Here is a 27,926-nt window from a genome sequence, read left to right as displayed (position 1 = left end):
TTTAAGGAATTCAGCTGTAATTGTTAGTGACATCCCTTCTGATGGAAAAGGTGGAAGAAAATGGTTAAATTTGTACCCACCCTATTGCCTTTGATTTCCTCGTGCAATTGCAGGTTCTTCTGAACTGGGTGGCCAAAAAGACTAATTTTCTTTTGCCTCTGAGCATTAGAAGTGTAAATGAGAGGAAAAGCTAGTCCCTTTAGTCTGACTGTTTTGTTCATCCCATTTGCCTCACCGGCCCACTAATATCTTGCCATTGGGGAAAATTCTTTGCCTGCCCACCTTCCACAGTGTAGGGGCTCCTTGATAGCGTCTTTCCCCTGTGTGGAGGTGGGGAAGGATGGCCAGGCATCCCTAGGCCTCTTCTGGGGTTTGTTTCTGAGCACTCCCTCTGCTGGCATGCTGTGAGTGGTTTTACAGACAGCGTATTCTGGGGATAATTAATCAGAATGTAATCCTGTAGATAATCATGTATCTTAAGTTTAAGGTAATCATTAGTCTTTTACTTCAGATTCTATAACTTGGTTTCTGTAGAATGTTTTTAACGCGGTACAGTCGATGTCAAGAGTCTTATTTTACTCCTAGGGAGTAAGTAATAAAAATGATCAACATCTGTTAATGTACAGCAATTCAATATCCTCAGATTTATGAACTTGTAGTAGGAGTTTAATTAGGGATGATTTCAGCATTTTTCACAGTGATGACTGGCTGTTTTTTTGTTTAAATTGCCAAGAATAGCTACGTATGTAGGAGCATATTAGAAAATTCCAGGGAAATATGCTTCCTAACCACTCTGAAAAGATTCACTCTCAGCAGTTTGATTTGTTGTTTTTATTATCTCTCCTTCCAGTAGAAAGTCCAGAGACAGGCATACTTGCAGCAGGAGGGCTGCAGTACAAATAGTCTCCGTGGAATTTTAAAATGAACACTATGGAAGATTAGAGGTGGATATTTAATTTTTAAAAAAACCATATAAATGGAAGTAGGATTAAATGGATACTGTCAACATGCTGACACCCAATAATTTATTTTCCTTAAATGAAGATAAATTCCCATCTGGCTGACATCATTAAGGCACACCAGTTTCATAGCCAAGGGTACACAGGGAAGTGATGTGGCTAGCATCACATCTGACTGCTTTAACCCCATAGATCAGATATCCATTTTGCTGCTAGGTGAACTGGAGGTGGCCTTTCAGTGTGAGATTGAGCCAGACTCAAACCCACACTCTTCAGATTTGTAGATAAGCACATTAACCACTCTGCCACCACACTCCAACTCTGCTCTGCCCATCCTCCCAATACAGTGTAAAGTGCTGACAATCTCTCCCCCAGACAGAAAGAAATGAAAATGGTGGGGAAATGGAGGCAAACATAGAGCCCTTGGGAAGGGAGGAGTGGGAGACACTGGCAAGGAGGGAAAGGGGAAAATGGATTTTCACACCTGGTATTTTCTCCCCAAGAAGATACTTTAATCAAGTCAGCACTCAGTCTTCTTTTTTATGAGTTTAATCATTTTTAGCTTTAAGATTCACTATAAGGCATCTTCTCCAGCCCTCGAATAATTTTTGTGGTGCTCTTCTGCATCCTCTCCAAGTTGTCAACATCCATTTAAAAACAATTTGATGCAGTTCTCATCCTAAACAAAACACCATATTCAAAACAATTGCAAATTATTTTTACATCCACTAAGAGCTTAACAAAAATTAGTCTGATGCATCCAAGTGGCAACTTGTTACTTTGACTGACAGAGTACTTGTCTTAATAAATTTCATTTCCTAACTACAAATGTACAGAGTTCCTATCCCCTGTCACTCTGCCATGTCTGAATAAGAGGAGTGTAGAAATAGCAGCTTAAATCACTGCTTCACAAGAAGGATTTGTCAGACCCCCTGAGCAAGAAATAACAGCAATTCATATGCAGAGTACTTTCCCAGGAGCTTCCTGGAAGCTGCACTGAAACATATTTTTGGGAGAATCTTTGTTTTCCACTACAGCAAATTTGTGTACTTACACAGTGAGATTAATACATCTACCGGATTAATATCCTTGTGCAAATTAGCATTTTACCTGCATTGCATATTCCTAGTGAGACCAAATTAGACTTCTCAATCAAGTCTGATACCAAGAAATAGTTTTAATAATCCTATTCTGTCAAGCAGCATTTTTAAAGATCTTCTTAATTGTAACATAATTGTAAAAGGAGATGAAATACATACAATAATGGCAGTTACTGGATTTATGTTTAGGCAAGTGGTTTGCCCATTGTCATGTGAAGTGACTTTATTAGGATACAAAACTAGAACTCTAGTTTAAAATATTAAAGAACACAGAACCCTATTTTAACCCTATCCCAAGAAGGCCTTCCACTTCAAGAACAGAAGCAGCAAGACAAAATGGTTGCTTCCTGTGGTCGAGCATTAGCGGATGAAGAAGCTCCCTTGTTTCCTCCTCTTCTCCACTACTCACTATTTTTCCCCCCATGAAGGTACTTATACACCATAAACAAGTCACCTGTCCATCTTCTTTCTGATAAGCTCAACAGATTGAGCTCTTAATGATGTGCTCATGCTATCCCATGTTGCTAAGGAGATGAGCTGCTCTGTTCTTTATTAGCTGAAGTTTACTAAAGCCTGGTTTAATGCCCAGGTATGTTGCATTGCGGTAGTCCATGTGGGAGATGTGAAGTCATGTATAACCAAGGCCTGTTCTTCATCCACCAGTGTCCTAGCCATCCAGAGATGGGTAGCAGCACCCACAAGCATGGGCAGTGGGTGAGGCCCGCCTTTGGAATTAGTTATACTCCTTTCCAAAATCCAACCATTGAGAGAAGATACCAAGTGCTATTTTGGAATACTTTGACAGCTAATAATTGTTTGTAGTGTGTTTGGTTGCAAAAAAGTTGCAGTTCTATTTTGATATCTTCCTTTGTTCTCTTCTAAAAAAATTTATTATAGTAAGTACCTTGCCAGCTATGACCTTAACTGTGAAGGGGGCGTGATTTAGCCCAGTGTTTTTCAATGACTGGTCCATGGACCGGCACCAATCCCTCAGATCTCCCTCACACAGTTTAGGAAGGCAGCAAGCCAGTCCCTGGTGTCAAGAAGGTTGAGAAACACTCAGTTAGCCCATCTCAGTAGTTGCTTAGAGTCAAATGCTTATCTTTTCCAGTCCTGTTAGTCTAGCTACAAGATATGTGATAATCCATTATTGATGTAAAACCATTGAGTGTAAATTAGATTTACAATGTAAAGCAAAACACACAAGCTAAATTTCTTGCTACACATTTATTTTATTTATTTTTTGCAGGGACTTGAAATAGCAGCACTGAGTTGTTTGAAACATTTATCTCTTGCCATTGGCACTATCTGTTCAGACTCCGAGTAGAACATGTTCAAGCTTTTCAAGCATAAATACTATGTACTTTAGGAAGACTAATTTAGACTCTTTATAAAACTGACAGTTATATAACCATCAAGCTGCTTCATTAAATGTGGATTAACGTCAACAACATTCCTTTTGGAGAAGTTTGCAGGCTCCTTTCCAGGGAAAATCTTTCTGACATGGTGGAAGGAAAATTTATGATTTTCATATTTCTATGAAGTACATTTCCATCTGAGTCATCTTTCGTTTGAACCTGTGTCTTCAGCACATGTTTAACAGGATACCTTGGGATAAGCTCATCCTGAATTACAGAGACATTTCTGAGGTGTTTTTTTTTTAATAACTAGAATCCTCCTATCAAATATTCTGATGTGTGTACTGTGTTGGCCCTTGTCCCTGCAGTATCTGGGTATCATTCATATAATTTGAACTCTTCTGCTGGGTCAGCAACAGTCACACATAAGAGATCCACAAGGTTACATGTGAGCCCTATGCGCATACACACTGAATCTTTTTCTAGAAGTCCTATCCTTTTTTTTTAAATTCTTCCCAGCCAACTGTAGGACTTCTCACTGACTGACCAATCATCTCCATAGTAAACCTGGAGCTACAGGGAAAGTAGGTCTTTTCCAGCCACCACCACTAAATATTAAGGACATTTAGCTGGAAATTATAAAAAGGCATGTAACAAAGAATATGATAGTACTCTGGAAGCATACTGACAGAAATCAGGTTTCAGAGTAGCAGCCGTGTTAGTCTGCATTCGCAAAAGAAAAGGAGTACTTGTGGCACCTTAGAAACTAACAAATTTATTTGAGCATAAGCTTTTGTGAGCTACAGCTCACTTCATCAAAAATATTTTCAGTGGAAAATACAGTGGGGAGATTTATATACATAGAGAACATGAAAAAATGGGTGTTACCATATACACTGTAACGAGAGTGATCATCCCCCTCCCCCTCCACCGTTCCTCAGACGTTCTTGTCAACTGCCGGAAATAGCCCACCTTGATTATCACTTCAAAACGTTCCCCCCCCCACCCCGGCTCTCCTGCTGATATTAGCTCACCTTAAGTGATTACTCTTGTTACAGTGTGTATGGTAACACCCATTGTTTCATGTTCTCTCTCTATATAGATCTCCCCACTGTATTTTCCACTGAATGCATCCGATGAAGTGAGCTGTAGCTCACGAAAGCTTATGCTCAGATAAATTTGTTAGTCTCCAAGGTGCCACAAGTACTCCTTTTCTTTGACAGAAATCAGATAGTTCAAGGTTATGCTAACAAGGGGAATAAATATACTTCACAAATATTAGGCAGGTAGATTTGAAGATTTCCCTAAACCAAAAAGCTTCATTTCAGAAATGAGTAAGGGTTACTAAATGACCCTATAATTATTAATTAGCCTCTTACAGTTTGTATGGCAACTTCCACCTTCTCTGTATGTGTGTGTACATATATTGTGACGGGGCAAGGCCAGATGGCTATAGAAAAGTAGTGGGCGATAGATATATTGGCTCCAGGCTAAACAAATCCCTGGTACCAGGTTACGTGAAATGGAAGCTGCTCCAGGTCAATTAAGACACCTGGGGCCAATTAAGAACTTTCCAGAATGCAGGGAGAATGCTAGGTTGATTGGGACACCTGAAGCCAATCAGTGACTGGCTGAAACTAGTTAAAAGCCTCCCTGTCCGTCAGGTGGGGGCAAATGTCAGGAGCTGTGGGAGGAAGTTGCACTGTTGGAGAGACTGAGCAGTACACACTATATCAGGCACAAAGAAGGAGGCCCTGAGGTAAGGGTGAAGTGGAGCTTCAGGAAGTGAGGGCTGCTGTGGGGGAAGTAGCCAGGGAATTGTACATGTCATGTTTCTAAAAGGTCAGCTACCATAGCTAATGCTATTAGGGTCCCTGGGCTGGAGCCCAGAGTAGAGGGTGGGCCTAGGCTCCCCGCCCCTCCACCTTTGCCACCTGAGTAATCACTGAGACTGGGAGACAACAGAGACTGTGCAAGGAAGGATAACTTCTCACCTCTGTTCCTGTCTTATGATGAAAATGGCTCAGTAGACTGTGACCCTTGTCTCGACAGAAAGAAGGGTTATGTGGAGGGTCACAGTGAGCCTCTGAGGCTAGCGAAATCAGCCAGGAAACGTGGGACCCACGGAGACAAGGACAGAGCTTTGTCACAATATATATCTTCTTACTACATGTTCCATTCTATGCATCCGATGAAGTGGGCTGTAGCCCACGAAAGTCTATGCTCTAATAAATTTGTTAGTCTCTAAGGTGCCACAGGTATTCCTGTTATATTTACTACATTATTCATAAAACCCAAGCACTTAAAAGCAAGAAAATGAATATGTTATCCTTACCAAGCCTGATTCAAAGCTCATTAAATCAATGGGAGGCTTTCCATTCACTTCAATGGGCTTTGGTTCAGGCCTCCAGCTTGTGTTTTTAAACAAAGTTTGTTTTTAATTCCCAGGTTTTGATATATAATCATTCCTTTGAGTAAGTTTATTAAAATACTGTGGCTGAAATCCTCAGCTGGTGTAAATGAGCTCAATTAAAATCAATAGTTAGACAGATTTACTGCAGCTGAGGATGTGATCCAATATTTTTTTTAAATTGTAGTCTTCAGAGAAGCAGATGTGTTAGTCTGTATCTGCAAAAAGAAAAGGAGGACTTGTGGCACCTTAGAGACTAACAAATTTATTTGAGCATAAGCTTTCGTGAAGTGAGCTGTAGCTCACGAAATCTTAAGCTCATATAAATTTGTTAGTCTCTAAAGGTGCCACTAGTACTCCTTTTCTTTTTAAATTGTAAATATCTGGATAAAGGAGGTTAGCAAATTATTAAACTAAAGAAGTAAACGGAGATGACTAACATAATAATGGCTGAGAACCGACATCCACCCTCCCCTAGTAGCTGTGAAATTGTTTTGGAAAGCATCAGTAATTGAAAACGCAAGGTCTGCAAATCACACATCCCATGGATACGTCTGTAAAGGCTGTGGAATACGCTGAAAAGTGCATTGAGCACAAGTGATGCATCACCTCAGTCTTTTTACTTTAGTTGCTGGAAGAATTCATTGATTGGGAGGCGGCATTGAGGCATGAATCTGTCAGGGTTTTCATTTCTCCATCTGCTACAGTGAGACAATCCTATTCTAGATTTTGAGAAAAGGCAGTTTTTTAAATCTTTGATCCTTCTTGCCACTGAAAACTGTCTTTGGCACAGGTCTGTTGTAATGGCGGAACCCACAGGAATGCTGTCTTACAATGTTTGAAGTCATGCTAGCTGAGATGGATTTGTGGGCCAAGTTCAGGGAGACAGTAAAAGGTTGCATGGTGAAGTCAATTGATTGCAATGACATCACCACTAGATGGGTGGCATAAATGCAGATATGTCACATGAGAAAAGAGGATGATGGGTGGTTTACCTCTGACGACATAATGCCACCACGAAGCAATGAGCTGAGCTGTTCATAGGGCATGGAAAAGGGGAAGAGAGAGAGGTGAGATAGAAAGAGACAGAATTGGAGGAGAGGAGCTATGAAGCCTGAATTCTAACAATTCATAGATTTGTTTGTTTGTTTTTAATTTCCATGGGTACAAGATAATACCATAATGGCATTAGAATTAAAAAGGTGAGTTTACTAGAATATTTCTGAATGTTGAACTTGCTCTTTGGCATAATTTTTTTTTCATGAGTTGGAGTGTTGATAGTTAAACACCAGTAAAGCTCAAGCAGACACACCTAATTTGAACATTGATTCTGCCACTTCTGTGCAAGTTATATTTTACAGTAATCAGCTGCAGTGGTTTTTCTTTTTGGGATTAATCCTGTCTCCCTTAAGTGAAGGGAACAGTAAACTCTCTCAAACACAGAAATATCTGTACACCTAATCAAGGATGTCAAATTCAGGGGCCAGATCCAGCATGCTTGATGTATTTATCTGGCCTGCCATGCTGTTTTGCAGAATGGGGGAAAAAAAAAAGTTTCTAGAGCTAATTTACTTGTTACATGAACCAGAGTAGCTTTAGACTGAAACAGCTCTAAGCAAGATGTAAAACTGCCCCTCAGTTACCTTCAGAACTAATAATGAGCCTTCAAGGCCACATTATCCTAAAAGAATAGATGGGCAAGTGTTTAAAAAATACACATGAAGTTGCATAGCTAATTTGTCAGTTATGAAATTTATAATAAACATGACACTGTGATAAACTATAGAACCATGTGATTTCTGTTACGCAAACGGACAAAAAATAAGGCAGAAAATCTTAGAAATGTTTTCCCCATTGAGTGATGCTAAATGCAGTGGTAGTTTTATTAGCTAAAAATGTGGCTACTACAGAAGGGCCCTTGTCTACTGAAACGGAGCAAGATCTGCTGTGGATTGAGGGTAATATAGCTATAATTTTGTAATCCCTGCTCACTGCCCATAATTAAAAATGTATTTCAGCATGCTCGACAAAATGAATTTGCCAGCCCTGAAATTCTAGGTCCCACAGTGATGGTAGCTGTAGAAATCAATTAATATACAGACACAGCATAGAGAGCCTGACTGTCATTGGATTTAAAATGGGCCCCTTTACACTCTTTGTGGTGTAAAGGAGCCTTAATGTAAATGACAATTAGGCCCCCTGTGTTTTCCATTATAGACAGTTCACTAGGTCTACATGACTTCTGTGGATAAGAGCTGCCATGTGAAGTGTGGGTGGCGTGGGCTGAAAAGAAAGAATGGATGAAAACTTCAGTGATGAACGGTACCTCTCTATACTAGGATCATGTTAAAGAGAAAAGAGCTGAGAGGTCAGGAGCACAGCCAACACTCAAAGAACAAAGTGGGAAATTAGTCTGTGTGGGAGGAAAGGAGAGGCCCACTAGGTTTCTCATCCACAGACTTGCACATTAATCCCTACGTTCCCATGTTTGATCCTTTCTTTTTCCCCATCTGTATCTGTAGCAAGATTCTTTACAAACACATCTCTTATTCAGAATATTATACTCAAGTAACATCACAGTGACACATTCCTAGCATAAGCCAGGAAAATCAAAGTTATGGATGAGGCATTTCATCCTCAACCATTTGTGGGGGAAATGGGATATTGTTAAGAGGCACAATAGCCTTTCCCAGAGGCGTGTTAACTCTAATTTTGAAATTTGGTATCTGTATCGCAACCTTAGTATTATTTATACTTAAGGCCTCTGTTTTTCAAGGTTTATTTAATTTGTTGGGTTTATTTTTAGCAATTCTGGAGTTGTTATCTAGATAACAAAAAATCAGGGGGACCAATGCTTTTTGTGTATATACTTTAATGAGTAATGTATATTATGCAAATTACTCATTACAAAGATTACAGTAGTATACACTAAGGTGTAATGTTCTCCAGTGCACTTTAACACAGTGCTGTTTGAAATAGCGCAATGGTAAAGCACACTAGAGAACTTGATGAAGTGAGCTGTAGCTCACGAAAGCTCATGCTCAAATAAATTGGTTAGTCTCTGAGGTGCCACAAGTACTCCTTTTCTTTTTGCGAATACAGACTAACCCGGCTGCTACTCTGAAACTAGAGAACTTGTAGTGCACATCAGCAGGGTCTACACGGACCAATTAATGCACAACACCCTAAATTTGCATTACCGCTCTTGGTACACAAGCCCACAAATAATTTCTGGCATTTATTGGATAAACACTGACTTCATTTTTGTTTTTATTTTTTTTTGTGTTGGGAGTATTTTATCATTTAAAACCTGAAATCAGAAGCCATATTGATACTACATGGTATCTTTTTCTGTAAGTTGCCTTATTTGAAAACACATCTGTACTGTTAGACCCACATTTCCCTCAGAGCCTGGAATGGGCAAAATCCATATCTGAAATGTTATTTAGGGTTTAAAAGATAGTGATACTTACATGATCAATTAGAATACTGGAAAAGAGCCACTACATTTAGTATCTGTATGAGTCACATTCAGGCTCTTTTGTCTGAGGGTGAAGTCATAGATTCAATACTTCCACGAGACTTGATAACATGTTAAGTCACCACCAACCTTGCTCGTCTTGCCAATAAATAAGGTTACCTCAGTATTTCCTATTACTCTCCTACTCTTACCCCAGGAAGTAAGAGAATATGATAAACACTGAGGTATAGTTTTGTAATTATTTGACATACATGGTGAGATTTTTAAGGTGGAGTACCTGATTAGTGTAAGTACAGTGGAATGCTATGAGGAACTGCAGGATTGCTAGATAAAGGCACTATTCTTCAGGTGACACATTTGGCTGAGATTCCTCCTGTCTGCCAGCTGGCTGGGAGAAAATTCACGTGTCCGTATTGGAAAGTGGATAATCTCAACATCTTTACTACATTATTCTCTCTCAATAAAGGTTTCGATGTCCAAAGTTGAGTGTAAACTGTCCTTGTGCACAATCCCTGACTCTAATGGGGATTCTGCCTGAGTAAGGATTGCTGGATCTGTCCCAAAATGTTTTATCCATATTAGCCTAGATCAGCAGTTCTCAAACTTTAGCAACCCAAGGACCCCCATTTTGATTTAAAATTTTTCATGGATCCCCTAGCCCCCCGCTCAGCCTCAGGCCCTTCCCTACCTGTCCCATCTCTTCCCACCCCCACTCAACCCCTGCTCCCCCTTTCCCTGCTCCTCCCGCTCCCTCCCTGCATGCCACTGAATAGCTGTTCCAGGTGTGCAGGAGGCACTGGGAGGGAGCGGGAGGAGTTGATCAGCGAGGCCAATGGATCCCCTGGAGTATCCTCACCCCAATTTGAGAAACGCTGGCCTAGATAGTTACTGCAATGCATGTATTTAACTCAGTTCATTTCAAAGTACTCTGAAATGCTTCTGTGTGAAAGGTGATGTGTTAAACCAAACTCTAGTTAAACTCTATCATGCAAATATTTATTTAGGCAATTTCTCTCTGGAATCTTCACATTTTACTTCCTTCTTACCTCAAGGGCTGTCCATATTGCAGCAATGTTCCTTGTGTCATGGAGAGTAAGATGCACCTCTATCCTGAGCTAGTCCTTTGTTTGGCCTGGTTGGGGTTTGTCAGACATACAGCCCTGGTAGAGCTCCCTTTTGGTTGTTGTGTTCAGGGCCTACCTCACTGGCCTCGTGTACCCTTTAAACTGCTTTGAGATTAATCACTTCTCTTTCGGTATAGATTGTCTGTCTAGCACCCCTTTCTGAGATACTGTGATCCCACAGCCTAGACTCTGAGACTAGAGCTGGTTCCCTGAAGCTCCCCCATAGCTCTTAGACACACCCTCTCCCAGCACTCCAAGCATGTGGGTGCTCTGAGTTTACAGTTTAACTCTTTGCGGTCAAGTGACAGTGAAAGCAAACAGACGCACAGACTTTGCACAGGATTCTAAACACCACTACTCTACTTAGCATGAGAAACACACAGAAGTAGATAAAATAAGCACACCTGTATGCATTTCCCTGCCTTAGTTTCCTCACCCCACTGGATAGTTTGAGCTTAGAGCAGAGTCCTCTGTGGAGTCCATGTTCCGCATCTTGCACACACACACACAGTTTTTCTGATTCCGACCTCTGCAGTCAGTCTCCTTCTGCCCATGTCTCCTTTGTGTCTGTGTCTTTTCTGACCCACCTAGCCTCTGGCTTTTAAAGGCCAGCATCAATAGCTGGGTTTCTCTTTTTCTGATGCTATGGATTTTCCACTTCCCCAGCCCCCTGCAGAGAAACTTAGTCAAACTTGTTTCCCTAAGCTTCAGTCAACCCATTGTACCAAGGTGCTTGCACCTGAATAAGTGACCATTAAAGGTCTAAGGACCCACAATTGTGTCTGGGGTGGACAACCCTGCAGGCCATAGCTGACTCCACAGCCACACGGAGGTATTCAATGATCCAACAATTTCATAGTAAGAACTTAATAGCTTCAGCAAGGATTCACAAGTTGTACATAGGCAGATTCCCCAAACCATCCTGGGGTTGCTAATGCAACATTAGGCAAACCTCCCCACTCTCTGCAGCAGAACAGCCCATGCTAGTTTAGAATAAAAGGACAGAACTAAAGACCTGAAAACTAGCCTCCTGTTTTGCTGCCGTTAAACCACCTGGTTTGCTCTAATTATAAATGTTTAAGCATAATATTTATCTGGTTACCTATTGAGTTGTAGCTGCATATTATATGCTTGTATTATATAATATATATTATTTGCCAGGTAGAAACTATGGGTCAGATTTTCTAAGAACCATCAACTTGTGGGCATGTAAAATTAGAGGGTCAGCCACTTCATTGCTTATGTAGGCTGAGCTTGTAACAGCTGGACTCTTGCCCCACCCCTCCAATTTGGCCTGTCCCTCCCTCTGAACACCAGAGAAGCCTGATTTTACAGGCTTTTGTATTCTGCTGATTTTGGTGAAAATCAGAAAGGGTCTGACAGAGTTTGGGGGTGGGGGAGCAAGGGGCCTGGCCAGAGGCGGGGCAGTAAGAGGGCTGGCTGGAGGAGCTGGCCAGACCTGTGAGGTGAGCCCAGCTGAGGGACGGCTGGCCAGAGTGAGGCAAGGAGCCACTTGGGTGGGAGACAAGGGCACAGCAGGACAGGGGGCAGGACCAGCTCTAGGCACCAGCAAAGCAAGCAGGTGCTTGGGGCAGCACAATTCCAGGGGCAGCGTTCCGGCCACTGTTTTATTTGTTTTTGTTTTGCTTGGGCAGTTGCGCTCTCGGAGCTTGGGGTGGCAAAAAACCTAGAGCCAGCCCTGACGGGGGGGATTAACTAGCATGGAAACAAGGGGGCGGGGGGTTCCAGGAGCTGGCCAGAGAGACTTTCACCATCCTCATTTCGATTAAAATCAGGGTCACAGAGTGACCCGTTTGATGCTGTAAACAGAAGAAGCTCTCTGAGACTCTAACAGTAATTCATTATCCTAACCCTAGGATCAATGCGTCACCCCTATAATCGGGGTGACTCTGCTCCCCTACCAGTGAGTGTCTGCCTCCCCACTACTCAGTGACCAATGGTGACTTTTGTGGAAATCAAGCTCTTCCCACGATTTTTATTTTCACCAGAATCCATAGGGTTCTGCCCATTAATATCTAGACCATTCCCTGAAATTTTGCAATTGATCAAGTACATTTTTCAGAAATTATCAGACACAGAGAAACTCCATTGAGTTGAGTGTGCCTGCACCTGTGTGATTACAAAAAAAGTAACCTGTGTGTAGACATAAGCATGTCAGTGTATACAAATTTTTTGCATCCCCAACAGATATGCTTCTGTGCGCACAAATTTTAGGGTGCATGCACTTTGGAGAGCTTTAAAAAAAGTGGTTCTTTGATATTTTTGAATCAGACAAATTAATATTTTATAGTGTGATATTCTGTGTATTTGATATACCACCAAATTGAGGTTAGTAATGAAAAATATGTATTTTAGATAAAGCTTGTTTAACCAAAGCACTAGTCTGTTTGCTTTTTGCATTTCAGCAGTAGATTCTATAATAAGTGGGGAATTCTTTTCAGGATCGTGACATAATTACAAATTCCATACTGTGTACACAATATTCTGTGTACTGTTTGCTGATGTGGGATAAGATAAACTTTACAAAAAAAATTGCCTCCCTGGTTGTGGAGACTCTGGTGTGGATTCAGCTTCTGCAATATTAGATTACTTTGGAGCATGTTATTGGTATGAATTAAGGGCTCGATCTTGCAAGAGCTAAGCACCACTTGGGTGATGCTGAGACTCCTCAGCACTCACTGACAATTAAGATATTTTCAGCACATTCACAGGACTGAGCTCTTAACACTGGTTACTACAGTGATAAGGTGTGGTTTTTTTTCTTCTTTTCAAGTAAGAAGCCTTTAAGCTTAGCAGCCTATCACCTGATTCTCTCAGGCTAATACATAACAAATCTTTTCAGCTTTAGTATCATAGGGCAGTATGCCCTTTACAAAGAAATATACATGAGTCTTGAAGGGCTATAAATCTTCATTGCTGTTAACTATATGGAAGTGTTTTGAGTCTATTTTATAGAAAAATGTTACAGACCTTTAAAGTTGACTGCAAAGACTCAAATTCCAAGGATTTCATTTCAGTAGCCTACTGAGGTTTCTGGTGATCACATATGATAATGGTTTTACTCCACCGTCAGCTTTGTTTGGCCATGAGCCAGGACAGTACCATGTGCTCCCTTTTATGATGCAGAAACTGGCCACAGTATGTGCCAAAATCATCGTCTAGACCATAAGCAACCAAAATGGACCAGAATTCTAAAAAACTGCTGCATTTGCATAAACCACTGTCATTGTTCCGTTTATCTGTTGTCTTATAGCTATTCTATGGCAATTTTTATGGTCAACCAATTGTGTTTATTATACCTTCAAAAATTAAATAGGCTTTGCACATTGTGGATCAAATTCTGTCTGGGCTGAGTTAGTGCAACCCCCTGAAGTTAGGGGTTTAAACACATTAACTAAAACCAGTTTGGCCCAGTATTTTTAAAATGCTGTATTTTCAAGTATAGCTTCTCTAAAGAAAAGCACCAGGGTTGATTTATTTACTAATCCCCTTCCTAATCCCGTTATCTGTGAATGGAGTACGAATAAAACTCTGACTCAAGAAGGTGCATTATTTACTTAGGAAAAACTAGCTTTGGGGAGCCCCATAATTATTCATTTGCCAGTTACCAAACCAATTTGTCACATGGAGTGCTTGCCCATTTAGCAAAGCTGAAAAGAAGGGATGGGGATGAGGTCTTTATTGTAATCTTTTGATCTTTTGGAAACAATGTGTTCTGTTTTCCTGGGCAGGACTGATCCCACTTTAAAAAGTCTAAGACAAATCCTCAGAAGTTATTCAAAGAGTATTACTGTGGGGGTGGGAAGGAGTTTAAATTTCTCTAGGCATAAAATAATCAAAATAAGATTAGATCCTGCCACTTGAGCTTTTCAGAACTCTGTTTTACAGTTTGCACAAAAGTTTCCAATTTTTTAAAACAAAAAACATGAAATATTCTGAAGTTACTTAAAATTGTGCATGCAGATGCAAGGGGAGTCTCCCCTCCCACCTCCTGGCAAACTAGTTTTATGTACTGTGTCTGGAATCAGACACTTTACAGAGTGCATACTCTAAAATGAATGTAAATCTAGTAGACTTCAGTGGTGATGGCAGCTTGTTTCTAATTTCCTCACCAATTTAGCTTTCCACAGCAGCCATTTTGCAGAAAGCACTCTTGTATTGCAAAATAAATTACAAAAAAAAAAAAAAAACCATGCTGAAGTGTGTGTGATATGCTGATGGGGAGATCTTTACACAGTTTTGTAATCCTTTTCATGAAATGGTTAGTGAATATCTGTAATAAACGCACTGAAGTTCAGCTCCCAGTTGTCTTTACTAGTTTGAAAAACTGAATTGGTGAATCGGATAAGGCTATCAATTTCATTAGTATGGCAGATGGATGAAAACTAAGGCATGAAACCAGTGATCAAATCAAATTGATTAATTTCAGATTCATGAATCTTTTCAAGGTTAAGAAGAATTTTAATGGTTTCAAAATATCAATACACTTCTCGGGAGTTTGTACAATTGTCCATTTTTCATCAATTTAATGCAACGGGCGACTTCATCCAACAATCAGAAATAACAATGTATGACACTGGTGTGCTAGAGTCTCCTCACCTAAAGGAAACCATCCAGTAAATGTAGTGTAAACATCACTAAACTTTCTGCCTTATGTCTCACACACAGACAACTTAAAAATCCTCAATAGGGGAGATGGACAATATTATGATTTTAGTGACTCACCTGCATATCTATCACAAATATCTGCACATATGTTAACTTTAACATAGGTAACTAGTTCCACTAACTCTCTAATCATCAGATTTGAAGTCTGAGGGCTTTGTAATGACATCAGAGCTACAGATCTATAGATAGTATTACTCACTATTTTTGTGCATTGTCTTCCCTAAGTCAAATATATACAAATCTCATACTTCTCTGATTACCATATCCTCACTGGAATCCCATGAATGATCTGTGTGCATCTATTTCACAGGCCTATGGGTAATATTCTTTCCCTCCTGTGAGTGCCTTGACACATGGACATATGTGAGAAAGAGATAATGGACATAATAAAAATGATTCTCATTGAGATAAAATGTGCTAAAGTTTGATACCTTTAAAAAAAAAAAATCCTCTTTACTGTGGCTCAAATCCTCCCTGTAGCACCTAAGGGGATGAGGGCCAGCCTTAGGGGAAATGGTGCCCTGGGCAAACTTGTATTTTGGCACCTCTAGCCCCCACTGCCTCCCTAGGTCCTCCACCCATCCCCTCCATCACCCAGGCCTGCCATACTCCTCGCCTCTTGACTGTGGAGCCCTGGGTGGTCGTGCACCTGTAAGGTCAGCCCTGAAGTGGACCTCACATAGGGAATCTCTGGGGGACAAGAAGAGAAGAAGTCCTCCCTCACCATCTGTTGTGCATCCAGTCACTGATTGCACCTAAATGGGAAGGACCCACAATACATATAATACTAGTTCTTCCATTCCCACACCATCCAACCGCTTTTTTGTCCCACCTCTAGCTAACCCCAGATCTCCCTTGCACAACAGCACACAGGAAGAGTCCCTGGCTGTGGGCTCTGCACAAGTGGTCTTTACCCTTTGTGTAGCCTGCCCGATTCCTGCCCCTCCACATACCAGAGTTGTTACGTGCACAGCCACAGAGGAGGAAATAACATTTGTCCATTTATTAATATGATCCTTCCTTTTGTCCAGAAACTAGGTGGAGAATGTGCTTTGGGGATAGGTGGGGTTTGTTTGCTACAGGTGGGATTTTTAAAAGTGCTCAACATTGTTATGTTCACAGCATACACACAGAGAAATTAGATAGAAGCATAAATATTCTTGCTGAAAGATTGCAATGTAACTGTTTCTTACAATAAAAAATGAAAACACTCAAACCTAACAGTGAAAGAGAAAGGAGGCTGCTCCCTATGGGTATATCTACACTACGGAATAAGGTTGAATTTATAGAAGTCGGTTTTTTAGAAATTGGTTTTATATATTCGAGTGTGTGTGTCCCCACAGAAAATGCATTAAGTGCATTAACTCGGCGGAGCGCTTCCACAGTACCGAGGCTAGAGTCGACTTCCGGAGCGTTGCACTGTGGGTAGCTATCCCACAGTTCCCGCAGTCTCCGCTGCCCATTGGAATTCTGGGTTGAGATCCCAATGCCTGATGGGGCTAAAACATTGTCGCGGGTGGTTCTGGGTACATATCGTCAGGCCCCCGTTCCCTCCCTCCCTCCGTGAAAGCAAGGGCAGACAATCGTTTCGCGCCTTATTTCCTGAGTTACCTGTGCAGACGCCATACCACGGCAAGCATGGAGCCCACTCAGATAACCGTCACCCTATGACTCCTGGGTGCTGGCAGACGCGGTACGGCTTTGCTACACAGTAGCAGCAACCCATTGCCTTCTGGCAGCAGACGGTGCAATACGACTGGTAGTCGTCCTCATTGTGTCCGAGGTGCTCCTGGCCACGTCGGCTGGGAGCGCCTGGGCAGACATGGCGCAGGGACTAAATTTGGAGTGACTTGACCAGGTCATTCTCTTTAGTCCTGCAGTCAGTCCTATTGAACCGTCTTATGGTGAGCGGGCAGGCGATACGGACTGCTAGTAGTCGTACTGTACCATCTTCTGCCAGGCAGGCAAGAGATGAGGATTGCTAGTAGTCATATTGTACCATCTTCTGCCAGGCAGGCAAGAGATGAGGATGGCTAGCAGTCATACTGTACCATCTTCTGCCGAGCAGCCATGAGATGTGGATGGCATGCAGTCCTTCTGCACCGTCTGCTGCCAGCCAAAGATGTAAAAGATAGATGGAGTGGGTCAAAACAAGAAATAGACCAGATTTGTTTTGTACTCATTTGCCTCCTCCCCTGTCTAGGGGACTCCTTCCTCTAGGTCACACTGCAGTCACTCACAGAGAAGGTGCAGCGAGGTAAATCTAGCCATGTATCAATCAGAGGCCAGGCTAACCTCCTTGTTCCAATAAGAACGATAACTTAGGTGCACCATTTCTTATTGGAACCCTCCGTGAAGTCCTGCCTGAAATACTCCTTGATGTAAAGACACCCCCTTTGTTGATTTTTAGCTCCCTGAAGCCAACCCTGTAAGCCGTGTCGTCAGTAGCCCCTCCCTCCGTCAGAGCAATGGCAGACAATCGTTCCGCGCCTTTTTTCTGTGCGGACGCCATACCAAGGCAAGCATGGAGGCCGCTCAGCTCACTTTGGCAATTAGGAGCACGTTAAACACCACACACATTATCCAGCAGTATATGCAGCACCGGAACCTGGCAAAGCGATACCGGGCGAGGAGGCGACATCAGTGCGGTCACGTGAGGGATCAGGACATGGACACAGATTTCTCTGAAAGCATGGGCCCTGCCAATGCATGCATCATGGTGCTAATGGGGCAGGTTCATGCTGTGGAACGCCGATTCTGGGCTCGGGAAACAAGCACAAACTGGTGGGACCACATAGTGTTGCAGGTCTGGGACGATTCCCAGTGGCTGCGAAACTTTCGCATGCGTAAGGGCACTTTCATGGAACTTTGTGACTTGCTTTCCCCTGCCCTGAAGCGCATGAATACCAAGATGAGAGCAGCCCTCACAGTTGAGAAGCGAGTGGCGATAGCCCTGTGGAAGCTTGCAACGCCAGACAGCTACCGGTCAGTTGGGAATCAATTTGGAGTGGGCAAATCTACTGTGGGGGCTGCTGTGATGCAAGTAGCCCACGCAATCAAAGATCTGCTGATATCAAGGGTAGTGACCCTGGGAAATGTGCAGGTCATAGTGGATGGCTTTGCTGCAATGGGATTCCCTAACTGTGGTGGGGCCATAGACGGAACCCATATCCCTATCTTGGCACCGGAGCACCAAGCCGCCGAGTACATAAACCACAAGGGGTACTTTTCGATAGTGTTGCAAGCTCTGGTGGATCACAAGAGACGTTTCACCAACATCAACGTGGGATGGCCGGGAAAGGTGCATGACGCTCGCATCTTCAGGAACTCTGGTCTGTTTCAAAAGCTGCAAGAAGAGACTTTATTCCCAGACCAGAAAATAACTGTTGGGGATGTTGAAATGCCTGTATGTATCCTTGGGGACCCAGCCTACCCCTTAATGCCATGGCTCATGAAGCTGTACACAGGCAGCCTGGACAGTAGTCAGGAGCTGTTCAACTACAGGCTGAGCAAGTGCAGAATGGTGGTAGAATGTGCATTTGGACGTTTAAAGGCGCGCTGGTGCAGTTTACTGACTCGCTTAGACCTCAGCGAAACCAATATTCCCACTGTTATTACTGCTTGCTGTGTGCTCCACAATATCTGTGAGAGTAAGGGGGAGATGTTTATGGCGGGGTGGGAGGTTGAGGCAAATCGCCTCACTGCTGGTTACACGCAGCCAGACACCAGGGCGGTTAGAAGAGCACAGGAGGGCGCGGTATGCATCAGAGAAGCTTTGAAAACCAGTTTCATGATTGGCCAGGCTACGGTGTGAAAGTTCTGTTTGCTTCTCCTTGATGAAACCCCCCGCCCCTTGGTTCACTCTACTTCCCTGTAAGCTAACCACCCGCCCCTCCTCCCTTCAATCACCGCTTGCAGAGGCAATAAAGTCATTATTGCTTCACATTCATGCATTCTTTATTCATTCATCACACAAATAGGGGGATGACTACCAAGGTAGCCCAGGAGGGGTGGTGGAGGAGGGAAGGAAAATGCCACACAGCACTTTAAAAGTTTACAACTTTAAAATTTATTGAATGACAGCCTTTTTTTTTTTTTGGGGCAATCCTCTGTGGTGGAGTGGCTGGTTGGCCGGAGGCCCCACCATCACATTCTTGGGTGTGGAGGCTATGGAACTGGGGGAGAAGGGCAGTTGGTTACAGAGGGGCTGCAGTGGCAGTCTGTGCTCCAGCTGCCTTTGCTGCAGCTCAACCATACACTGGAGCATACTGGTTTGGTCCTGCAGCAGCCTCAGCATTGAATCCTGCCTCCTCTCATCACGCTGCTGCCACATTTGAGCTTCAGCCCTGTCTTCAGCCCGCCACTTACTCTCTTCAGCCCACCACCTCTCCTCCTGGTCATTTTGTGCTTTCCTGCACTCTGACATTATTTGCCTCCACGCATTCGTCTGTGCTCTGTCAATGTGGGAGGACAGCATGAGCTCGGAGAACATTTCATCGCGAGTGCGTTTTTTTTTCTTTCTAAGCTTCACTAGCCTCTGGGAAGGAGAAGATCCTGTGATCATTGAAACACATGCAGCTGGTGGAGAAAAAAAAAAAGGGACAGCGGCATTTAAAAGACATTTTATAAAACAGTGGCTTCACTCTTTCAGGGTAAACCTTGCTGTTAACATTACATACATAGCACATGTGCTTTCGTTACAAGGTCGCATTTTGCCTCCCCCCACCGCGTGACTACCCCCTCAACCTTCCCCCCTCCCTGTGGCTAACAGCAGGGAACATTTCTGTTTAGCCACAGGCAAACAGCCCAGCAGGAATGGGCTCCTATGAGTGTCCCCTGAAGAAAAGCACTCTATTTCAACCAGGTGACCATGAATTATATCTCACTCTCCTGAGGATAACACAGAGCGATAAAGAACGGATGTTGTTTGAATGCCAGCAAACATACACTGCAATGCTTTGTTCTACAATGATTCCCGAGTACGTGTTACTGGCCTGGAGTGGTAAAGTGTCCTACCATGAAGGATGCAATAAGGCTGCCCTCCCCAGAAACCTTTTGCAAAGGCTTTAGGACTACATCTAGGAGAACCGCGAATGCCAGGGCAAAGTAATCCTTTCACATGCTTGCTTTTAAACCATGTATAGTATTTTAAAAGGTACACTCACCAGAGGTCCCTTCTCCGCCTGCTGGGTCCAGGAGGCAGCCTTGGGTGGGTTCGGGGGGTACTGGCTCCAGGTCCAGGGTGAGAAACAGTTCCTGGCTGTCGGGGAAAACCGGTTTCTCCGCTTGCTTGCTGTGAGCTATCTATAACCTCATCATCATCATTATCATCTTCGTCCCCAAAACCTGCTTCCGTATTGCCTCCATCTCCATTGAAGGAGTCAAACAACACGGCTGGGGTAGTGGTGGCTGAACCCCCTAAAATGGCATGCAGCTCATCATAGAAGCGGCATGTTTGGGGCTCTGACCCGGAGTGGCCGTTCGCCTCTCTGGTTTTCTGGTAGGCTTGCCTCAGCTCCTTCAGTTTCACTAGGCACTGCTTCGGGTCCCTGTTATGGCCTCTGTCCTTCATGCCCTGGGAGATTTTGACAAAGGTTTTGGCATTTCGAAAACTGGAACGGAGTTCTGATAGCACGGATTCCTCTCCCCATACAGCGATCAGATCCCGTACCTCCCGTTCGGTCCATGCTGGAGCTCTTTTGCGATTCTGGGACTCCATCTTGGTCACCTGTGCTGATGAGCTCTGCATGGTCACCTGCAGCTTGCCACGCTGGCCAAACAGGAAATGAGATTCAAAAGTTCGTGGTTCTTTTCCTGTCTACCTGGCCAGGGCATCTGAGTTGAGAGTGCTGTCCAGAGCAGTCACAATGGAGCACTCTGGGATAGCTCCCGGAGGCCAATACCATCGAATTGTGTCCACAGTACCCCAAATTTGAGCCGGCAACGTCGATTTAAGCGCTAATCCACTTGTCTGGGGTGGAGTAAGGAAATCTATTTTAAGAGCCCTTTAAGTCGAAATAAAGGGCTTCATTGTGTGGACAGGTGCAGGTTTACATTGATTTAACGCTGCTAAATTCGACCTAAAGTCCTAGTGTAGACCAGGGCTAAGGCAGAGAGGAACTTACTCCCCCTACCTGGCTTTAAACTGTCTATTTTCAGACTGACTCTGATCCCATGCTTTGCTTTGCAGAGCCCCCTAGTCTGCAAGTAGGACCAGAAAACTTCTTGCTCCTAAAATGACACAGTCCTCAAGACATCCCAGGTAGCTCTGTTACCAGCACTGGGCACTTTTTAAAATCTCACCCTACATTATTAACTTTTCTTTTTAAAATATCTTGAGGTAATAGGCATTCTACATTTACTAAAGCAGCATATAGGCCTGGAAAGGTCCCAAAATGAAACCATATTCCTCATCGTTGCCTTCTCCAGCTCTTATTGGAGTAATATACACTAGGGAAACATTAGTATTAGCTGTCAGCAGAGCGGGGCAGCCACCCAGAATGCAAACCTGTGGGAGGAGGGGAGCAGAAAAATGGGGTGGACAAAAAAAAAACAGTAGGGGGTAGAGCCCTGCAGTGGGACTGGGATCTTATGGGTCCTGCAGAACCCGTGGCCATAATAGCAGGCGTGGGGTAAAAATTCAACAAGCAATGTGGGAGTAGGTATTGTGGGCGGCCAATAGGGGCACAAATATGATTGCTTGCCCCTAGCACTGAAATGCAGTTACAGCACTGGCTGTTAGAATTGTAAATTGACCGTAATTGCTTGGTTATTAGCCATGGGCTGATTGTTTCTAGTAATGGTGTAAAAGAGAAATTTCAGTGAGTTCCAGTGGTTGCAGAATGAAAGAAGGACACTTACAATTAGCTCAGAGGCTGTAGGGTGCAAGCACAATGCCATAGAGAAGATAAACTTGATGCAGTTTGTGTGTGTGTATATAATATAATCACTGATCATGCAAACATCTCAGATCTTTATAAAACAGATTCAAAACTTGCAGCTCGCTCAATATCTTCTCTGAGGCAAGAAACATCGGGGCCGTTAACAGCCTTGTCAGAAATACAGCATCTTCTAATCCAGGAATGATTAGACTGAAACAACTTGTCTCCAGGTCTACATTTTTCACAAAGCTTTTTATCAGTAACGTAAGACCATCCAAACTCACTTAATTCACACTCCAGAGCAGCCTGTATTGGTTTGAAACTTACTCTCAGAAAGATGCTGGGGGAGTGCCACAGTCTGTCTCTTCAGAGTGGTCCGGGTACAGCATCTCTTGTCTCCTGCTGAACTGGAATATTTCTAGAAAGCAATTTCTGATAGTTGTGTCACATCGTGAAAATCAAATTGAAACACAGTCCATTTCTCATCTGGGGTGGGGAGGGGGAAGGAAGTATTCACTAATCACTACACAATGGGGCAGTTCTTGTCACTGGCAATCTTCATGTAGGGGACTGTTGCCCCCTTACTAACATTCAGTGGGGGTGTTTTGGTTGGCTAGCTCCAAGTACTAAAAAGGGGGAAGGGTTGATGGGGAATCCGGACCCTGAGACTGACAGCCCCCAGGAACAATGGGGAGAGGCCAATGCTCCAGATCAGCCTGAATGACAGGGCTGGCAGGCTAATTGGAGAGTCAGGAGGCCAGGGAGGTCCCGTCCTCTGTGTGAGCTGGATTTGCGTGGGTCAGACAGAGTGGGGCTGAGCTGAGGAGAAAGCAGGGGTCCACGCTGAGCTGGGGGGCAAAGCTGTGCCAGATCCAGAGGGACTAGAAAAGCAGCCCAGAGAGAGCAGCCCCTGTCCTGGGAGCAGAGCTGCAGCAACCAGAGCCAGAGGGGCCAAAGAAGCAGCCCAGAGAGCTGGAGGCAGAGCAGTAGAGACAGAGTGGTGGAGCTGGGGCTGGAGCAGTCTGGAGCTGGGTGCGGTGAGCAGCTGGGAAGAGTGAGGGGGACCCTGGGCAGCGGGCCCAGCACAGGGAGATGCCTCAGCCAAGAGGCTCTGCAGGCCAGGCGTGGATCGTAACCCCGACAGTGCGGGGGCAACACTGGGCAGAAGGGTCCTACCACTTAGAGCCTGAGAGCGTGTGGCCACCACCAGAGCAAGTGTCCAACCCACAGCACCCCTGCAGCACAGCCAGGGCCTGAGAAGGCGGCCTGGGACTTACACGGAACAGACTGTGAACTGCCCGGACATTCCAGAGACACTGTTTGTGATGTTCCCTGCCACAGAGCGGGTTGATGTGTTTCCTTTAACCTTTCTCATTTTCCCTTATTCTTTTTAAAATGTTGATTAAATAACTTGCATTTGCTTTAACTTGTATGTACTGGTCAGTGGGTCAGAGAAGTGCCCAGTGCAGAGAGAGTACCCCGGAGTGGGGACACTCTAGCCCCTGTCCTAGGTGACCACAGCAGGGTTGGGGATCGAGCCCCCCAGGAATCCTGGGCCCAGCCTTGTTGGGGTTACAAGGACTCTGCCGGACAGGAGAGTGGAAGGGGAGTCCTCAAGGGCAGGGAGGCCGCTGGGTAAAGGAAGTGGGAGCGAGGACTCAGATCCTTTCGCTAGCCCACTTCACTGGGGTAGTGCAGAAACCAGGAAAGTTCCCCACAAGAGCGGGACTATTCCCCCGCTTACATTCAGGAACACTAGTTTGTTTGTGGAGTGGTGCCTACATGTTTTGGGTGTAGTCGTGTATGTTGAAATACCAGAGAGTGAGGAAAAAGATATTTCAGGGGGCTGATACAGCTCTTTACCTCTGGGTTGTTTGGTTTGAACCAGGCACAAGTCAGTAGTGATTGAAGTTGTTACCATCTAACTGTTACGTAACTATGAAAAAATGGCTTGGTAGCCTCAGTAAAGTTGCTAGGGGACAGATGTGCACAGGGCTGGCAGTCAGGAATTCCTGAGCTGTAGCCCTGGCTCTGCTACCAACTCACTGTGTAGCCTTGGGCTAATCACATCATCATTGTTTGTTTGTTTGTTTCTTCCTGTGTAAAATGGGGTGGTAATACTTGCCCACCTTACAGGGGTGCTGTGAGCATTAATTAGTTAATGTCTGCAAAACACTTGAACATGTAAAGCATTATATAAATAATATATTTATTGCAGATACTGCCATTACAGTGGGCCTTCGTGGTTGGCAATCTTACAAGAGAGGCATGGAGATTATCCTCTTACGTTTAAAGGACCATCAAATGGGAGTTTTGCTTGACTAAGGACTTGAGGAATAAACCCATATTGCACAGCATTTCTTGTCTCTTGGGCACAGAACCTGTCCTTCTCAAAGGCATTGTTTCCCCTCTCTGTCAAACAGCCATTCTTACTGTCCTTCCCCTGAGCATCTGTGAAAGAGGAGCGTAACTAAAGTTAAAATCTTTTTTTTCACCAGGGACTAGAGTGTGACCCTGTCACTACATCTAGTATCTTTACATGTGCTTTACAGAAACTGATAGTAAACATCTCCATTTTCAAAAGCTACCGTATCTCTGAAGCAGCAGCCTGAGAATTCGTTACACCAGTCTCATGAAGGGTGATTGTTAGCCCTTTTCAACCCTAGGGACTAGTTGAAGTTCAGGGACCGGGGAATGATCCAGCTGGGAGTAGAAATTGATGATGGAGTCTGGTGTTTTCTTTGGTGCAATCTTGTTTATTTACAAGGAATGTATAAAGTTCTGCATCTGCACGCGCAGAAGGAACCAAAAGCAAAAGGAGCAGTTTCTTAGCTTAAAGGCCCAAACTTTTCAGCCAGCACCCCGGACCCAGAGCCTTTCTCTAAGGCCATGTCTGTACGTGCGGCGCTGCAGTGACACAGCTGTACCAGTGCAGCACACGTGTGGTGAGGAGGCTCTATGCCAACAGGAGAGCGCTCACCCGCTGGCATAAGAAAACCACCTCAACGGGCGGCGGTAGCGCTGGGCACATGAGCGCTGATGCCAGCATAATTTATGTTGCTCAAGGCCCCTGAGCAAAATAAATTATGCCGGCATAAGCTGTAGTGTAGATATAGCCTAAGTGCCACACACACTCACACACACACGCCTACGGTTGCCGACTTTCTAATCACACAAAACCGAACATCTCTGCCCTGCACCCCGCCCCTTCCCCAAGTCCTTGTCCCGCCCCTTCTCCAAGGCTCACCCATGCTCGCTCCATCCCCCCCTCCATCCATCGCTTACTCTCCCCCACCCTCACTCACTTTCACAGACTAGGGCAGAGGGTTGGGGTGCAAGTGGGGGGTGAGGGCTCTGGCTCAGGGTGTGGGTTCTGGAGTGGAGCCGGGATGAGGGGTGCAGGAGAGGGTTCTGGGCTGGGCCAGAGGCTTGGGGTGGGAGGGGTGTGGGCTCTGGGCTGGGGGTGCAGGCTCTGGGTGGGGCCAGAACTGAGGGATGCGGGAGAGGGCTCTGGGTTTGGGGGGGGGGAGAGGACTCTGGCTGGGGCCAGGGATGAGGGGTTTGGGGTGCACAAGAGGGCTCCAGGTTGGGGAAGGGGGTTGGGATTTGTGGGGGAGGCTGAGGGTTCTGGCTGGGGGTGTGGGCTCTGGGTGGGGCTGCAGATGAAGAGTTTGGGGTACGGGGGGGCTGGAGCAGGGGGTTGGGGGTGTGTGCAGGCTCCAGGAGGGAATTTGGGGGGTAGAAGGGGCCCACGCTGAGCTGGGGGGCAAAGCTGTGCCAGATCCAGAGGGACCAGAAAAGCAGCCCAGAGAGAGCAGACCCTGTCCTGGGAGCAGAGCTGCAGCAACCAGAGCCAGAGGGGCCAGAAAAACAGCCCAGGAAGCAGTGCTGGGAGCAGAGCTGCAGCAGGGGAGTCTGGGCTGGGGCAGAAGGGGAGTCTGGGCTGGGGCAGGGGGTTGCAGTGTGGGAGAGGGTACGGTGTGCTGGTGGCGCTTACTGCGGCTCCCAGCCCCGACTGCACCCCAAACTCTTCATCCACAGCCCCACCCAGAGCCCACACCCCCAGCCCAGAGCCCTCAGCCTCCCCCCCACATCCCAACCCCCTTTAGCCCATGCCGACTTTAGAAATCAGGAATCCCGTTCGCCTACTAGAGAGGTATCATTAAATGACTCCTTGTTCTAATGCAATCATGACTCGAAGGGGTATGCTGTTTTGTTCTAAGACAGAATAACTATTACCCTGGGACTGTCTGGCGATGCACATCACTTCCAAACTAACATTTAAATTAATGCCTGAAAATTGAATGTTCCATTCAAATGCACATGTCAGTGCAGTTATATTTAAAAGTGAACCTTGTGGTAAAAACACCTGAACTGTAGGGCTCAGTCCTTGATCCCAGAACTGTCTGACTTGCCCTGCCTCAGTGCAATGCAGCCAGAAAGCTTCTTAAAGAGACAGGTGAGGATTCTGTTGATGCAGAAGGATCCTCTGCATACGTGGGTCCAGTGAAGGTGGCATACGGTCACCCATTCCCACCCTGCACCCGCAATGTCGGGGTCCGGGATGGAGCGGGAGAGGGTGTGCTGGGTCAGGAGAGATCACACAGCTCTTCACCTTACCCTGTGCCAGCACAGTGGCTCCCGTGGGACTGCTGCAGCTGATGTAGCAAAATGTTTAAACCCTTGCCAGGCGGGATCAGGGGAGCAGAAAGGTGGTTTAGAGCCAGCTTGCCCTCCACTTTCCTCATCTGCTCCAGGGGTACATTTGAGACAGCTGCGGATTGAGCCCACAGTTTCCTTGAAGTATTCTACGTGAACAAAACCAGAAAGATCATCATCAGTCTCTCAGGCAACAAAACTGTGAGATAGAAAGTAACAAAGCATGGATTTTTTTGATTTTTTTTTAAAAGATCTGCTCTAGTTCAAACAGGAATTATTCTGGGGAAGTTCTGATGCCAGGTTGGGAAAGTTTATGTACAATTGCATTTCTTTTTAAAATTATAATTACAGTCTTAATGACACATTACTGCCCACAAGACATCTGCCTATCTCAGCAAGGCCTGGACTTTATAGCCATCAGCACCTGGGTTATTGCTGCATGGGGAACAGGCCACCCACTGAAACTTTCTTCCAGCAGGATTGCTATTAATGCTTGGCACAAACAGAATGGATTGTCAGTCAGAGAGATCAAGATGCTAATTTTGCTTGCCAGTTGCTGTTTCAAGCAAGGCTGGAGTGTAAGGGTGCAAAACATTAGTTGTTGTGTATTACATAATGCTAAGCACGCAAGTGAGGAATGTATTCCTCTGTAATTAAGACCAGATGAACACTCTCCAATGGCTCTCTGGGCCTGCAGATTTCTGAAAACTGAGCTTGTACTCCATCCTGTCTGTAGCATGCAGGCTATTCCAATAAGCTGACAAGAAACTTATTGCGCCTTTCTGTGTAATCAAGGTGCCTAATATGAATTTGAATTTAGAAATTTAGAATGCCAAAAAATAGTCCATACAGAGCACTAGGGTATCAGATTTTCATTGCCTCAAGATTTGGGGTGTGTGTTTTTTACAAAAATATTTTAATATACTCATTTTATTTGTGGTTGATCTGCACTTCAGTGTGAGAGAGTAGAATCTACTGTACCCTGACTTTTTAGGGTTCCCCTCGAGAGTTTGACATTGGGTCTTCTTAATATTCCTCCTTTCTCTGCAAGATAGAGTTTAACAGAGGTACTTAGTAACTGGTGTGTGTGTGGGGTGGGGTGTACATACTTCTGTAGATAATACCTTCCAAGGCAATAGTTCTGGACTGTGGAGAGCTGGAGAACCGTGCAGTCAGAGAGCGCTACAAATAACCATGGCATGATCCAACCTCTGCCATCTTTACATTGGTTATTGCATCACTATGACATGCTATCATTGAGTACA

General features: G+C 44.6%; 1 protein-coding gene across 12 annotated transcripts in view; it reads right to left on the bottom strand.

Moving 5' to 3' along the window:
* Positions 1-1,492: 1,492 nt before the first annotated feature.
* LOC140910008 (zinc finger and SCAN domain-containing protein 32-like) overlaps positions 1,493-27,926 on the bottom strand; it is a 36,588-nt gene continuing 10,154 nt past the window's right edge. Inside the window, exons 2-6 of one of the 12 annotated variants that reach the window (XM_073340157.1) lie at positions 26,623-26,810; positions 22,330-24,453; positions 20,793-20,891; positions 20,287-20,696; positions 19,167-19,699 (exon numbers count right to left, since the gene is read on the bottom strand). In XM_073340157.1, the coding sequence (XP_073196258.1) occupies positions 19,642-19,699; positions 20,287-20,696; positions 20,793-20,870 (546 nt within the window). In that variant the 5' untranslated portion in view covers positions 20,871-20,891; positions 22,330-24,453; positions 26,623-26,810 and the 3' untranslated portion in view covers positions 19,167-19,641. The other 11 variants (XM_073340135.1, XR_012158412.1, XR_012158410.1 and 8 more) reach the window with 11 other exon arrangements.

This window comes from Lepidochelys kempii, chromosome 1 (genome assembly GCF_965140265.1).
Source record: "Lepidochelys kempii isolate rLepKem1 chromosome 1, rLepKem1.hap2, whole genome shotgun sequence".
NCBI classification, from domain to species: Eukaryota; Metazoa; Chordata; order Testudines; family Cheloniidae; genus Lepidochelys; species Lepidochelys kempii.
Note: the sequence above shows the minus strand (reverse complement) of the source record. Positions and strands in the feature narration are given on the sequence as shown.